The sequence below is a fragment of the Dunckerocampus dactyliophorus genome, chromosome 21, assembly GCF_027744805.1.
Source record: "Dunckerocampus dactyliophorus isolate RoL2022-P2 chromosome 21, RoL_Ddac_1.1, whole genome shotgun sequence".
Lineage (NCBI taxonomy): Eukaryota > Metazoa > Chordata > Actinopteri > Syngnathiformes > Syngnathidae > Dunckerocampus > Dunckerocampus dactyliophorus.
The window spans coordinates 9,309,737-9,325,126 of NC_072839.1; the positions used below are offsets into that span (position 1 = coordinate 9,309,737).

General features: G+C 44.9%; 2 protein-coding genes across 2 annotated transcripts in view; one reads left to right on the forward strand and one right to left on the reverse strand.

Annotated features, from left to right (window-relative positions):
• Nucleotides 1-284: 284 nt before the first annotated feature.
• Nucleotides 285-5,443, forward strand: nsun6 (NOP2/Sun RNA methyltransferase 6). The gene is made up of 10 exons (XM_054765440.1): nt 285-491; nt 814-1,100; nt 1,160-1,266; nt 1,337-1,490; nt 1,570-1,651; nt 1,720-1,839; nt 1,905-2,049; nt 2,119-2,264; nt 2,516-2,641; nt 2,712-5,443. The coding sequence occupies exons 1-10, from the start codon at nt 417-419 to the stop codon at nt 2,889-2,891; spliced, it is 1,422 nt and encodes a 473-aa protein (XP_054621415.1). The 5' UTR covers nt 285-416; the 3' UTR covers nt 2,892-5,443.
• cacnb2a (calcium channel, voltage-dependent, beta 2a) overlaps nt 3,445-15,390 on the reverse strand; it is a 45,885-nt gene continuing 33,939 nt past the window's right edge. Inside the window, 12 exon segments of the mRNA XM_054765439.1 lie at nt 3,445-4,954; nt 5,432-5,599; nt 6,177-6,272; nt 6,393-6,544; nt 6,849-6,958; nt 8,925-8,983; nt 9,050-9,130; nt 9,697-9,716; nt 10,166-10,242; nt 10,332-10,468; nt 10,539-10,661; nt 13,999-14,118. Coding sequence (XP_054621414.1) covers nt 4,328-4,954; nt 5,432-5,599; nt 6,177-6,272; nt 6,393-6,544; nt 6,849-6,958; nt 8,925-8,983; nt 9,050-9,130; nt 9,697-9,716; nt 10,166-10,242; nt 10,332-10,468; nt 10,539-10,661; nt 13,999-14,118 — 1,770 coding nt within the window. The 3' untranslated portion in view covers nt 3,445-4,327.

Consider the following 15,390-nt stretch of genomic DNA (forward strand, 5'->3'; position numbering starts at 1 on the left):
CGGCGGCTCTTTTTAGTTAACCATTTTAAAAGCGCCGGTTCTCTGAAAGAGCCGAACTTTCCTTCTAGTCTGCTGGCTCAGGAGAAAAGAAGCTACGCTTACTGCTGACGTCATCTCGTAACGACGTGGTCACGTTGTTTTTCTTTTTTTAAAACTACATAATTGTGTGTATAACATCAGACAATCTATGATATAAGTGTACAATCTAAATGATTTAAAGCATTTTTGGGTTTAATAAGCGTGAGTTCCCCTACACCACGTGCCCCACCAGCTGTGACGTACACGGAAGCTTGTGCAGCGACCATGCCGCAACAAACACAAGTGGGCACTTCCTCGTGCAAGACGGTTGTTTATGTGATCTTTTTCCCCTCTTATGTGCAACTTCGACTTCCAAACTGAAGTATTACTGCAGAAGAATGTCATTCTTTCCAAGGATTTCTCTGAGGCCAGAAGTCACCGATTATCTGAAGGGCGTCTTTTTAAACAATGAGGTACATGTACAATATGCAGTACTAGTATTTATCTTATCCCAGTGGAAGACAACAAATATAACAATGCCGTTTTTGATTGATTGTATGTACTGGTTTAGCTGGTCTTGTTTTCGAAGATATGAATTAATATCATTTTATGGTATGTTTATTTTAAGTGATAGAGAAACAACCATATCAGATAACGATCTCTAAATCCTGTGATTGACAGGGACGTGTCCGGGGTGTAGCCTACAACCCTGAACAGGAGATAAGCAGTAGTCGTTGTTGGATGTTTTATGTGTCTGGTTTTCAATTTGACCATGGCAAACTTGTTTTTGTTCAGTTGTTGGCGTCCGTCGGCCGTCACGAGGCAGAACGGCGTTTTGAGACGCTGCTCACCTGCCTGTCACACCCGCCATCTTCCACTTGCGTCCGAGCCAGCGTTCATCTGGCGCCGCTGGGAGAAATCCGACACAAGCTTTGCGAGGAGCTGAAGAAGGTTAGCCGCCACGTTCACGAGGACAGTCGTGTTCACGTATGTGTCGGCGTTGGACAGCACACGGAGGAGCTTCAGGTGCTTCCGCATCCCAGTGTTCCAGATGTGCTGCTGCTTCCTGTGGACGGGCCGAGGTGTGTGAGGATGTGACGAGAAACTTAATGTCAGGAAGTAACCTCTTGTCCTTTCTCAGATGTGTGCAGCAGCTCAGCAAGGAGGTGGTGGTGGGCGCTCAGTGTGGGAACGCCGTGCTGAGAGGCGCTCACGTCTTTGCTCCTGGAATGCTGGCCTGCCCCAAACGTAAATTTCTTCTCCTGGGAAGACGAATGAATCAAGCACACGTGTTAGCGTTTGTCTTTGTGTCCTTTAGATATGAAGGCTGGAGACGTGGTGTCCGTCTTCTCTGACTTGGAGGGGAAATGCACACGAGGGGCGTTTAGCTTCCACGGGAAGAGAGTGTTTGTGGGAAACGGAGTGGCGGAAAAGGACCGCTCCAGCATTTTTTGTTCAGGTGAACCTGCAAGGTGTGTTTTTGCTCTTGGAGTGTACATGTCATGTGGAACGTGAGGATGGAGGCTTTAGCGCAACGCTCTTTTGTTCCAGAGGTGTTGGCATCCGCATGATTGAGCCACTGTATGCCACGCCCTCCTTTGACGGGCTTTTACCTCAACTAGTCTTCTTACAGGTGAGTCTTTGACTTCACCAGTAGGGTGCTTGCCGACGGTGTCTTACAGTCCTGACTGATGTTGGCAGAACCTTCCCTCCGTGGTTGTGGGCCATGTACTGGGGCCTCGTCCCGGAGAACGCATCCTGGACATGTGTGCTGCCCCGGGCGGGAAGACGTGTCACATCGCCACCCTCATGAGGGACCAGGTACAAGTGAAACTGGGGGCTCGCACTGTTTGAGAACAATGTGGACATGCGTTTGTGTGCGGCAGGGTGAAGTAGTGGCTTTAGAACGGATCTCAAACAAGATGGAGCTGATTCGTCAAAATGCTCAAACGTTGCAGCTGCGTTGCATCAAAGCCTTTTGCTTCAACAGCACTCGGGCTGTGAGTGAGCACTCGAACCCTGAAGCTGAAGGTAACAGCACAACGTTTCATGCCTTCAATGCGCCACATTAATCTGCAGCTTAGCTTGCTTCTTCTGCAGAACCGCCTTTCCCCCCTGAGAGCTTCGACCGGATCCTGCTGGATGCTCCGTGCAGCGGCCTGGGTCAGAGACCCAACATGGCGAGCACCTGGAACCTGAAGGAGATATGCTCCTTTGCACCACTGCAGCGCAAGCTCTTTCAAGCTGTAGGTTCATGACTCTTTTACACCACTAGGTGGCGAAAATGATGTCTTATTTATTATGGTCCCAGGGCTAGTGCTGAGACAGTTTTTTTCTGAACAAGATATCTTGTCACGTTTTAATCTTGCGACATCTTGTGATACCCCTAATAGTTATGAATTAAACATGACATCAGTTAATGTGATAATGAGTGTATAAATCCACCTGTGGGTTGTGTCAAGGTCAAGTGCTCAAAGGTGCTTGCTTGTCCTTGCAGGCGGTGCAGCTGCTGAAGAAAGGCGGGGTTCTGGTGTACAGCACGTGCACGGTGACGCTGGCTGAGAACGAGGAGCAGGTGGCGTGGGCCCTGCGCACCTTTCCCTGCCTCAAGCTGCAATCTCAGGTAAGGACGCCATCTTCTTTGTGTACGCGCCGCTTCAAAGGAAACCTAAAGCAAAGCTCACCGCCGACAGGAGCCTCACATCGGCGCCGAGGGCATGCCAGGGGCGGGCCTGGCTCAAGAGCAGCTCCGTCTCCTCCAGAGGTTCCGGCCCGAGCTGAGCTGGGAGCAAGTGGCCGCGGGCGCACCCCTCTCCTGCAGGGCCAACAGCGACACCATTGGCTTTTTTATTGCCAAATTCCAGAAAACATGATTCCTGACACGATACTGTAATAGGCATGCCGGGCCAGTAGATGGCGATGTGACATTGTTACACAAGCTTGGTATGGCTTTATTAAAAAGTTGCCTTCTCAGTCCATCTCAGTCCCAGTAGAGCTGCTGCAGTAAATGCGCTACGTCAGCACATTCTTTTGCTTGTCAAGCATTTCCATGGAAACCATAGCGCTCTGGTCTTCCAAGTACACAAAGCAGGCTGCAGTCCATGTAGGGAGAAGCTGCAGCAGCTCTGCTTGCAGTGTCGCCATGACAACAGTGACGACACAGCTGCCGTGGCGACAGCCGCGCAGACCAGGAAGTGGCGTGCAGAAAGAGGTCATGAGAGGTAGTGAAAAAGGAATTATTTATGGACGTTTGTCTCGCAAGTGCACCAGCTAACTGCAAAAGAGCCTCAGATTCGCCATGAAAGGCAAGCGAATCGACTTTTCGGGATTGTCACTCGTGTGGACGTTGCCATGACGCCTCGGGAGGCCTCGCTCAATTTTTCAGCAGCGTTTCACAAAAACTATTTATAGACGTCACAGCCCGGGTGTTCTCAAAGAGCACACGTCCAAATTTTTTAATGTACACTGTTTAAAAAGCTGCAGCGCTACCAATGTAGCATACAAATGCTTGCTTTTTCCTCTACAGTTGTCCAAGAAAAGCAAATAAAATGAGGGATTGTAAACAAGATGACTCGAGTGGAAGCCATGATTTTGCATTCAGTTGATATTCCTCTACATTCTCCAACGTATGAAGTTGGTTAGAAAAGTCCATTCAAAGAACACGAGCTCTCCCAGGAAGAATAGAAACATGTACTTCTCCAAGTTTAGAGGGTATATATTACTGGATAGCTTGCCTTGCCTCTGGAGGAAAGCTTCTTTACCATCTGCCATGTTGTCTTTTATTGGTGTAAGTAAACAAATCATTTTCATTTTGTGCTCATGCTGCTTTCTAGAAATCTGGGAAGTTTGAAAGGTACACACACCAACCTGAAAGGTGCATTGGAAATTCTTAGGAGCACATGGAGGACCATGAATGATAGAAATATATTTCTTGCTTATACTAGATAAATTCCTTACTCATGGTTTTTTTGACTTTTGAAAGCTCGGGGATATATTCTACTTCCCAGCAGTCTACAACGCAGCACATGCTTTCAGGTTTTAGCTGCAACATGAATATGAGCAGAGGCTGCCTGGTTTCGGAACTTCTCAGACTTGTACTCATCTCATGCTTAACTTACTTTACCTCCAAAAGACCTCAGCCTCCAACCGAGTGGCTTGGTGAAAGAAAGGGCATTCAAAAAGAAGAGATGCATATTTGTGAATGTTCATGCATATCCACACATAAAGCACGTCTATGCATAGATCCACATACTAAGAAAAGGAAGTGAGGTGGTGTGGTTTGGAAGTGAGCAGCACATGATAAAGTCCTCTACTGGGGGATGGCCCATTCTCCTGCATTGCCCCTCTTTTTGGCTGCCACCACCCCCTCTCATTCTGGGTCGTAGTAGTTATGGTGGTGGTGGTCCCTCGTGGGCCGGTGGTGGTGATGGTGGTGGTGGTGAGTGCGCTGTTTGTTTCGTTCATTGTGGTCCTGTTCGCGCTCCTTGGAGCGATGGTGGCCTCCCTCGTCCTGCCCGCCCCCACGGTGGTGATGATGGTGGTGGTGGTGGTGATGGTGATTGTGGTCCCGGTGCGGCTGTCCCTCCCCTAAATCCTTGTCCTCCTCCTGATGTTGGAGGAGCTGAGTGCGAGGCTCCTCGTGAGCGGCGTCCTTGCTCTCTCGGCTGTCTGGAGTCTCCGAGTCCAAAGTCTCCTGGCGGGCGAGCCCCCTGGCCCGGCTGCTGCTGCTGTGGTGGTGACGGTGGTGATGATGGTGGTGATTGTTCTGCTCGGTCTTGCTTGAAGCAGAGCGATGGTGGATGTGCTGCCCTCTCCTGGATGACTCCGTCCTCAGTGGCCTCTCCTCCTGGTTGTCGTCATCCTCGGCCTCCCCGTCGCCGTCATCCTGGTCCTCTCTGGAGAAGGCTTTCTCTCCTCTGTGCTCTGCAGCGCCACCCTGAGGTTAGCAATAAACACAGTGAAAGAAGAAAAAGAGCAATGGCCGAAGCCTCCTTTCCACCAAGCGGTAGTTTGTAGTGCGACATTATGCGGCCAGTCACTGTCCACGCTATAATGTCACCGTGCTATGCACCTACACCCACCCCTGACACCTCTAAACCTTATACTGGACTGCACCGCTGGGTGGAAACGTGACTGCAGGAGCCTGGCTACACACACACACACACACACACACACACACACTAGCTTCAACAATGGTCAGGCATCTATTGAAGCAGCTGGTCTCCTTGAAGAGTTGTGTCCTTTACCAAGAATCATCACTCAAAATGAGTCAGCATGTGTAATCGCTGCTACGTGTATCACCAACTTTGTCAGTCTTACCAGTCCAGTAGTGAAAGAAAGCAGTGGAAGAACAAATGTCAAATCTTTTGTCAATGTCATCTTCATTCTCTCATACACTCATTGTGGCTCACACCTGCGTGCTGGAGGAGGGCAGGGGGGCCGTCGGCAGCCTGGTCAGCAGGGGGTCAGGGGAGTCGCAGCTGGTTGGGTGGGTGCTCTTCCAGTAGGCCTCAAGGTAGTCGGCCATGTGCTCGCACGCGTCTTCCAGCTGGTTCTCGTCCAGGATGATGTCGAACATCTCCTGAGGACAAGCGATGAAACAACACAATTTGTTTTATTTAAAATGTTGAGGTGTGTCAGAAAAGTTCCAGGAGTGACATCCAAACTATAACGTTTCCCTTTCACAGTAATCCCCCTAGAGTCTGATGCACTTTCCCAGTTTTCTGCCACGCCTTCATGCACAGCGGGATCCTCCACAGCCATCTTGATGTTTTCCATGTCTTCAAAACGTGCCTTCTTTGGAAAGAGGACAAAGTCACACGGAGCCAGGTCAGGTGAGTAGGGGAGTTGCTCCAGCACGACAATCGGCCAGGAATCTTCTCAGCCAGGAAGTGTAGAATGTTCAAGGCATTGTGAGGAGATTGTTGGTTGATGGTCTGGCCCTGTGGCAAGAACTCGCCGTGGACGATGCTCCTCACAGATTGCCATTGACATCAACAGTCCTGGAACTTTGCTGACACACTTTGTACGTTGTTTTTATAAATTGATGTGGTCATGATTTTACTTCTGATAAAAATGTGAGGGATTTGGGGTCAAAAATACGGACAAAAAGAACTAACTCGAGAAGACCTGCACCTTTTAAAGGTGAGGAGACTTACGGGTGGGCACTGGGCCAGCTTGTCTGCTGCCACCATCTGGACGTTGAGGTGTTTGGCCTGAGACTTTCCTCGCGACTTGATGAGTCTCTGCAGCACCTGGAGACGACATGCTTCGATATGATGGAAGGTGTTTGCTGCACACCTGTGCACTTACTACATTACAGGAACAAACCAAGAAAAGTCAATGGGTAAATAACATGACGTTGATTGTCTCACCTTGGGAGAGGTGATCTTGACGTAGACTATAATGGGGGCGAGGGACGTCTTGCCCAGCTGTGACGGGTGATTAATGGTGTCGGCATCCAGAATCACCAGCTGCAGCGTCCGAGCCAGCTCGAAAATGCGCTCGATTTCGCTCTGGACTTCGGCTGAAAAGGTGCCTGACATGTTAACGTGACAACTACGTGAATTACTGGAAGTCAGCTGACCTATATGATCAATTTAGCTTCAGTCAGTAAATTTAGGCGAAACAGCAACGAAAGGCTTAACCACGCTTCCATGCTGAAGAACCGTGACTCGTCCACAGCGGCTTACGCAAACCCACCAGACGACAACGTGCCAGCAAAACAATGGCGCCAGCTTGCAACTTCCACTCACAACAAAGCGTGTTAGGGCTTGTTTTGAGTTTGTGTTGTGCGTTTCTTCCTCCATTACGATACGAATAAAACTTACCCAAGTTGGAGCGTGTGTTGGAGCGTTCGATGATAGCGTGCTTGCTGGGATTGTTTAGGACTGAGCGCTTGGCGAGAGAGATGTCCGCCGTGACGCGAGTGATGGATATTCTGTCACAAGGGATGATGAGGCCAACACTATTAAGATATTACCAACGTACTCGACATGCACAACATTAAGGACACCTAATGAGAGACGAACATTAGGGGAAAAAGTAAAGAACAGAAAGACCTCCTGTCACAAAAGTTTACAAGATTTCTCACTCAAACACTGGGACGACAATAAATACATTCATCACACAATGAATGAAAATGCCCTCAATATACTGCTAAGTGTGTCTGTTTTCCTCGCCTCCAAACAGGCACTCTGTGCATTGGTTTCAGCACCTTGGCACGTTTGTTCCATAGAACAACAGCATGAATGGAGTGAGCCCTTTGTCAGTCATACAGTCTTTGTCTCGGTGGGTGGATGGGGGGGCCGCCAGCATACACACAGAGTGCAGAAGTGTGAAGATTGTGTAGTAGATTGCAATATATTGTCGTGTATATATATTTTTTTTAAACTGATGTCATTCTTGTAAACCCAATCACGTCACGTGAACTGAGTGTCTTGTGACACCCTCAATCGATTGCACTGATTAGTGGCGAGTGCCTATGCTAGTGAGCTAGGTAGTGAGGCATATTTAGAGCTTAAACCTGGATTGTGCTTCTGTGCATTTAGTTTGTTAGTAGGCCTGTCACGATAATGGATATATCGATTTATCGAATGATTAAAAAAAAAAAAAAAAACAGGTCGATAGCTATGATCCATCTGTTAGTCTCTCTGGATGATAAGAGGGTTCACTCTGCATGTGTCTGTGTTCATTGGCGCCATATGAAATGAACACAGAAGAGAGCGAGCATCTTCTCAGCTAGCCTAGTAAGCCTCTTTTCCCAGTAGTACACGGAGTGCGAGCAGTTAGCTAGCAGTCGCGGTTATGAATGAAGGCACAAGAATAATCGTTTCTAAGCCGAATGTCACAGTTCCAGTGTGGCTGTGAAGCAAAGCCTTCTTCCCGACAAGTCAATGCCGACTGAGGTGTTTGATCGTACATATTAAATGAAACATCGCACAGTGTTGCTCGCTACATTGTAAAAGAAACCATTTGAAAAGCCAACAGTAGGAATTGCAACATTGTCTGTTTTTATGCACCTATTGCGTTGCTGTGTGTAGTTCTTTTGACACCAAGAGTAGGATTGGTCTGTGACGTGGTGACGTCCGAATCGTGAGTGTTTCAGTAGGTGGCTTCTGTGCTTTGGGTACACGATGCTTGAGTGCCATCTAGTGGCGCAAATGTGACATGACAAAATGATCATTGAAATAAATAATAAACCAAATGATAATATGGTTTAAAAAAAAAAGGTCGAAATTATCGATTATCGTCGATAAGTTTTAGCACAATTATGGACCAGCAAAATTTGTTATTGTGACAAGCCTATTTGTTAGCTTCCTTGAAGGGGATGGTTCTGCAGGTGAATCTCATCTAATAACTACGACAGTCACTTTTCTTGCAAATGCCTCCATACAGCTGGTGAACAGCCTATTTCAATTTAATGGTTGTTTCCCGTAAATTGCTTGCTCAAATTTTTTGTGCGTCGCTCCCATTTCTTATTTTTGCATTTTGAAGCTTCACTTAGAACCTATTCAACAGTGCAAAATGTAAATTCTTAATAGGAGTGCATGTCAGTGAACAGCCAGTAAAAATGTTATGTATGTTATGTGGCTGCAGTAACAGCAGTGATAACATAATAGTCAGTGAAATGAGCATGAACTACACTGCTTAATGATCTTCATGTGTGAAGAATACTGCTGACGGTCCACAGTGGATCTTGGCACTGTGTGCGTTGCCCGCCGCTTGGCTTCTAATTGGCGCTTGGGAGAGCAACAAGCAGAAGACTCAACATAGAAAAGATACAAAGTCCGCTATGGCCTATTAAGGACATGCACGAGAACTATTTCTAGCGGCAACACACTCCCCCGGGGGAGGTTAAGAGGAGAGAGACGAGGAATGAGGAAGGAAGTGGGATGAGAACCTACCTTCCCTCAAATCGGTGTTTCAAAAAGTCAAACAGGGCTTTTTGCATCATGTCGGTCACCTAACCAACAAGACAAGAGATTTAACAAGGTCGTCATGCATCCATGTGCCATGTTTAGAGACGCACCTCGTAGCCCTTCAGTGATGGTCCCACCAGAACCACGGGCCGCATGGAAGGCACAACGTCATATGGAGGAATGTGTTCCGTCTTTAGAGAGGAAGGAGCCTCATGAAAGCCATGCACAAATACTACAACAAACCATTTAGAATCATTCAGCAGTGAGCTGTTCTGGACCATGAAATGAGATGTGTGTAGTAATAATCAATCAGAGCTGTCTTATTTTATGTCGTTAGAAGTGCAAACAGCTCATTCCATGGCACATAGGAACAAGATAAATCAATTCAAGTGAGTGAAAGCTCAGTTTGTGTTCTATATTTACTTTGTGTGGACAAGTCAAGCCAAGCAGACAGACTGCTATCTTATGTAGGCCTGGACTATCTAAACAAAACATTTCCTGCTTTCTGCTGTTACCAGGAATAACTGATGGGAGGAGCCATCACTTTGATTATAGCAATGGAGGGCAGGCCCAGGAAGTACCGCGCTTCACAAGTGAATGCCCGCATGGAAAGCAGGTGTTTAAAAATGACTGAGCTGTCACTCTATCAGATTATGAGGTCCAACACAAGACAAGGTTCGCAGGAGCCGTGCGCTGGGGCGGAGGAAGAAGGGTGAAGCGCAGGCGCCCCCTGCTGTGCCAGCGTAACACAACTTACCGACTTCTGCTTCTGCTTGGCTGCGGTGAGACGGAAGAGGAGAGACACAAAAGGTTAAGAAGAAGCTTGCATGCTCGTGAATTACGCGTGGACAAGAAAATGAGTGCCTAGCCACGTCCGCTAACCACAAGCATTGGGTCAGAACCGTGCGCAGACAGAAGAGGGAGAGAGCGCGCCGGGTCCAGTTTACCTTCTTAAAAAAGGCCATTCGTTTCTCTTTTGCTAACGAATATGACATGACAGTGTTGGGAGCGGCTTTAGGGGAGCGCAGGTTGACTGGAAGCTCATTGTCGTCTGGGTCTAAGCCTGTGGCGTCTATATCAATGGCTACACACACACACACACACACACAAACACACACGACAGGGGTCACACTAACAGTATCAGACTGAAGCCTACCAGCCAGAGGGAGCTGATGAGATGTTTGCAAGAATGACACTGGTGTTGTCTGGGATGCTACTGTACCTACCTGATGAAGGAGGAGTAGACTTTCTTGAGTTAGGAACCACTTCACCTAAGCTCGAGGAGGAGTTTGCTCCCAATTTACTGAAAGAATAAGAAGGCCACAACACTCGTCACGTGCAGGCGTTTCTCAAAACTTCTTGAAAATGTCAACCTTTTCAAAATGTTCTTACCTGGAATGAAACTTGCCCAGCTTCGCTCTCTGTTCTTGGAGGAGTCGGGTGTTTTCCAGCTTCACCGGACTGGGAATGAAACCGATTTCGCAGCCCTCCTTCACCAGACGTCCGATCCACCAGTCGTTGTTGAATTTCTGCAAGCGGTAAAGAACCTTCAGCGCCGTCACCTTGGTAAAAGTGTGCCAAGCGTGAGAAGCTACTCGCCTCTTTGACGTGGAGGAAGTCTTTAGCCTCAAAGGAGACGGCCATGCCAGGTACGGGGACGTCGTCATCGTAACTTGGGCTGTAGTTGACGTTGGTGCGAACGGCAAACGCAACTGGTTTTGTCTACCAGGAAGGAGAACAAGAGCTCAAAAGCTGCTTATTGTGCTTATTTGGTTCCAGAATTTCCATGAAGTCAGGTTCAATAATTATTAATGGAATACTCTCATAGTTTGAGCATAGAAAACCTGTTTATGACACATTTTTTTCATTATTAGAGCCTCGTAGACATGAAATAACACTCCTATAATCACCCTTAAAATAAAGTCAACATGATAAGCGATAATTAGCTTTGGGAAAGTCCCTTGCTGTTGCAGTATCTCAAACGTAATGTGGGTCAATGGCATGGCATGTTTGTCACTTGATATACAGTACAGGGCAGCCAGTCTGACATGTATCTGGCATACATAGACGTACATTTGCTGCACTACTTCTGGTTTTGTTTACACCACGTTGTGCAACTTGTACGCACAGGCTCTCTAGGGACATTAGAGACGGCCGCCGTTGTAAGGCATGGCAAGCTACCGAGCCTACAATTGATTTATTCTAAACTTAAGAAATTGAATGTGGAAGAAGGACAAAGTAAGACTTCAAGTTCAAGTTAAGGTAATGTCTCTTCAATATAACATTACTGATCCCTAGTGACTTCTTTTTCAATATTTTTTGACTAATTTCATAGTCAAGCATGAAACAGTGGTCATTTATGTATTAATAAAATCACGATAGAGTGATGGAGCAATGTTGGAACCGCGATGTAGCGATGGACGACTGTAGTTTGAATGGTCTGCACGACGTGTGAGGTGTAAACGTAGTCCTGGAAGCTATGACTCATCGACATTGAAAGATTTCACCACTTAAGCATACGCGTACCATGACGCAACATAAGCAAGTACAGCTGGAAACGGTCCATACATCAAAGCAAGCTGTTCCCGTTATGTTTATGGCGCTTTAATGAAAGCAATAACATTATAATGGTAAACTTGTTCCTCTACGGGCTCATGAAGCAGCCTGAAATTTTCTTTGTAGATACTTCATATGCTGCATATTCTGTATACAACTCATCCTGGTGTTCATTTATTGATAAGTCAGCTGCCAATCTTTCCTAAATGAGCAATAGATGTTCATAAGACACGTAAGCAACGATATTCCCTGTGTGTGTGCTTGTGACAGTTAAAAGATCATGCAGGACACAGTGTCCTTGGCGTGGTTGGAGTCACGTGACTCATGATCCTGTACACTGTACTGTACTTTGCATGTTCGGCTGTCTGGAATAGTATCTCCGCCGTGCGCCGCATACGCTCGTGTTGCTACTTACGCAACACAGGCGCTCATTAGGGATGCCATATTGACTGCTGAGGGGTGGAGGATACAGTGGTGGGTATGGGGGGGTTAGGGACTGCGAGAGACTTGGTTGCAGAAGGTAGCAGAAAGAAAGAATGCAAGGAGACAAATTGTGTGAGAGGCAAGCTGTTTGTTCATAATCACACTGGCTAGTTGTTGTATCATGTATTTTTATTTGCCTCCATGAGCACGTGAACCTAAAAAATGCTTTCTATGGTTGCTAAGCAGATAGAACTAAGGCAAGGTTACCCAAAGTACGGCACGGGGGCCCATTTACGGCCCGTAGCAGTTTTTTTTGTTGTTGTTTTTTTAAATTGGCACATTCAGAACATTGTAAAAATACAATTAAACAAGAAAACTAAAAAAAACAACAGCAAAAACGGAAAAAAAAGAGTCATTTTTTGCAAGTATTTTTACAGAAACAAAATATGAAGAGAGCCCGTGGCTGTTTTTTTTTTTATTTTTTTTATTTAATTGCCGGCAAAAATGGAAAAAGAGCAATTTTTTGCCCGTAATTTTACAGGAATAAAATCAAAATATAATATTAAAGACATAATATTAAAAGAGATACATCAACGAACACTGCTCCCTCACTCTAGTGCAGTTTTTCAAAACGTAATAAATGATCGCTGTTTCGTGTTTTTCCATGGCCTATTATTACTCCAAAAATATTGAAAGACAAATTATATGTAGTATTCTGGTCCCTAGGTGTCATTAATGACACAAAACATTGATGTCACATGACTAAGTCAGCTGTGGCATGTCAGAGTGAAAAGTTCTCCTCCCATTCTGTGTGGAAGTGGTAAGTTGTTGGCTTCTTGCTTTGTCCTTCTTCCACATTCCAAAACTTAGGTGTAGAATAAATATATCCTGCATTTCTATTCAACCTAATACCCTTTTTCTGCCTTTGCTCATAACCTTAACATTTTTTTTCCACACTTGTTTTTAGTACTACATCTTGATTATGTTCATAAGCCAGAAATAAGACTTTCTATAGGAAATAAAAACAGTACTATACTCACAAATTCCTTCATAAACTAGACATGACTTGGCTTTAAAAAAAAGTTAGATATTTACATCTCACTAGCATGATGTGCTTAAAGCCATGGTTGTCCCTGGTGTCCCTGCAGTGATCCTGTAGCTTGAGCATTAGTAATCTGGTATGAACAAAGAATAATAGGAGTGTAAAGGTCACTATAGGGGTGTTATTTAGTGTCTACAGGGCTCTAATTATGGTAAAAAATGTATTTAGAAACTCAGGTTTTCTATGCTGTCAATTTATTAATATTGAATCCTACTTGACGAAAATTCACTTATCGCGGTCAAGTCTGGAACCAATTCACCACGATAATCAAGGCAGAACTGTAAATTTAAATATTAAGGGGGAAAAAGTCATAGTACGAGAAACAAACGTTGCAATTTTGGCGAAATTAAGTTGGGAAAAAATTTAAGTCAAAATATTAGAATAAAGTCATAATATTATGAGAAGAAAATGTGCAAGAAGAAAGAGGAAACATTTGTAAAAGATTTTTAAAAATTGCAAAAGGCTATTTTTTCTCTAAATAAGAAAGACATCTCAGCATCCATCACGTGGGTTTGTTAAAAAAAATTATCTGATTTTTCAACAAGCAGTCCTCGGTGGAAAAGGTTTGGACACCCCCGACCGAAGGCGTAAGCCTAGGTAGAACCCATTCATCTAAGATATATTTTGACTTCAAAATTGCAAGGTAGTGCCTTTTTCATCATTTGTCTTCATTTCTCAGCCAATTTGAATATGCAGCAAGTAAGACGTCCAAATTGGTGTTGATCCAAATTGTGATAGTTTGGGACTCGTGGCACTTTGGACTCAGAGAGTGCCTTTAATTTCTTCCTAGAATCCAAAACATGAGTCATGATTTGTAATTTCATCTTCCAAGTCCAAGTCCTCCTGCCTGAAACTCCTTCGCTGCCTCAGTGTGCCACCACAAAAAGGTCAGAGAAATCAATTTTGTACTTTAATGAGTAAGCCCTTAAAGCACGGGGCACATGTTGCCTGTGTGAGCTCAAGTGTCGGGTGGTGTACCTTAGCCTTGTCGAGCTGCGCCTGAGCCTGCCGCTCTGTCTCTCTTCGCACCGCCTCCTTGTCCTCCTCCAGAGACACATCCGAGTCTGATGGACGGCTGGTGTAGGAGTCGGCTGAACCCTGTGAAGACAGTCATGTACGTCAGCTCCCATTCACTCGGAAGACGGTTGTTTTTGTTTTTTTTTAAACCCCCATCACTCCCAAGGCGTATGGAACTTACATTTAAATATGTTCATTTGAACTCACATTTAATTATTTACTCATTTTTGCAGAGCCGGCGGGCCCATTAGGCACTGTAGGAGGATGCTAAGGGGGCGGCAATATATTTTCTTAAAATAGAACTGTTTAGAACTGAAATAGAACTGTAAAGAAATGCCCAATTATTGTTACAAATTAAAGCAAATATATGGTTGCACAATAGTCGTGTATATTATTTTATATATGCAGTTTGCTTGTGTGCAAACTGGGTGGTTATTTCAATTGTTTGATGTTGATTGTTGTATTTGTAATTTTATTTCTATGATTTATTCACTTATTTACTGGATTTTTATTTTGTGGTGAGGGTATTTATTTTTCTGTATTTGTAATTTGTCAACCATGTAAATTGGGGGATACGTTACTTTACAAATTAAAGACAACGGTGAAAACAATGCAACTCAATTTCTTTTGTAAGCATGTGTGAATCACCGATAGAGGGTCTAAAATCTCGCCATCGGGTGCCACATTGGGTTAGGGTTCATGGCTGGTGAGGCGCTGACTCTTTTTGGGTCAACAACAAGAGGAGGACAACAAGAAAAAAGAAAATAATACGTCGTTTTTAACTCCTTCTTAGTCCCATTTATTCACTTTTTTAAACCTGAAAAATATTTGTGGGCTTCTATTTTATTTGGATATGAAGTGCATGAGCCCTATCCTCCAGGAAAAACTGTTACTTTGTTGTAAAAGTCTGATCACCTCCTGTTGAGCTTGGAAATACTGTGTAATCCTCCATTTTGATGGTCAAGTTCATTAATTCAGCAGAGCGTAAAAATATATTTAATGCATTTGACTTGTTGCTGACTTTTGTGTATTTCAATAGTTAAAAAAGAAAACGCTGGCTTTTACTCTCTATGGAAGGACGGCAGTGACAAGCACCTTCATGGTCAGGTGGAGTAGTGCGCTTAAAGACATTAAACAGGCTGTAGAAAGCCATCGTTTTAACATTTTAATGGCAACATGTTGACAAACTGCTCTGTATTTGATCTGGAAATGTGCAAATTCTGTCATTTTTACTTACAAAAATGTTAAAAATGATTGGAATCATGCAGAAAATAAAATTTAAATGGACAAGTATCTTTATTTTATGTTAGAATTTGTTTAATTTTTCATCACGCCTCCTCTGACCACACGTCA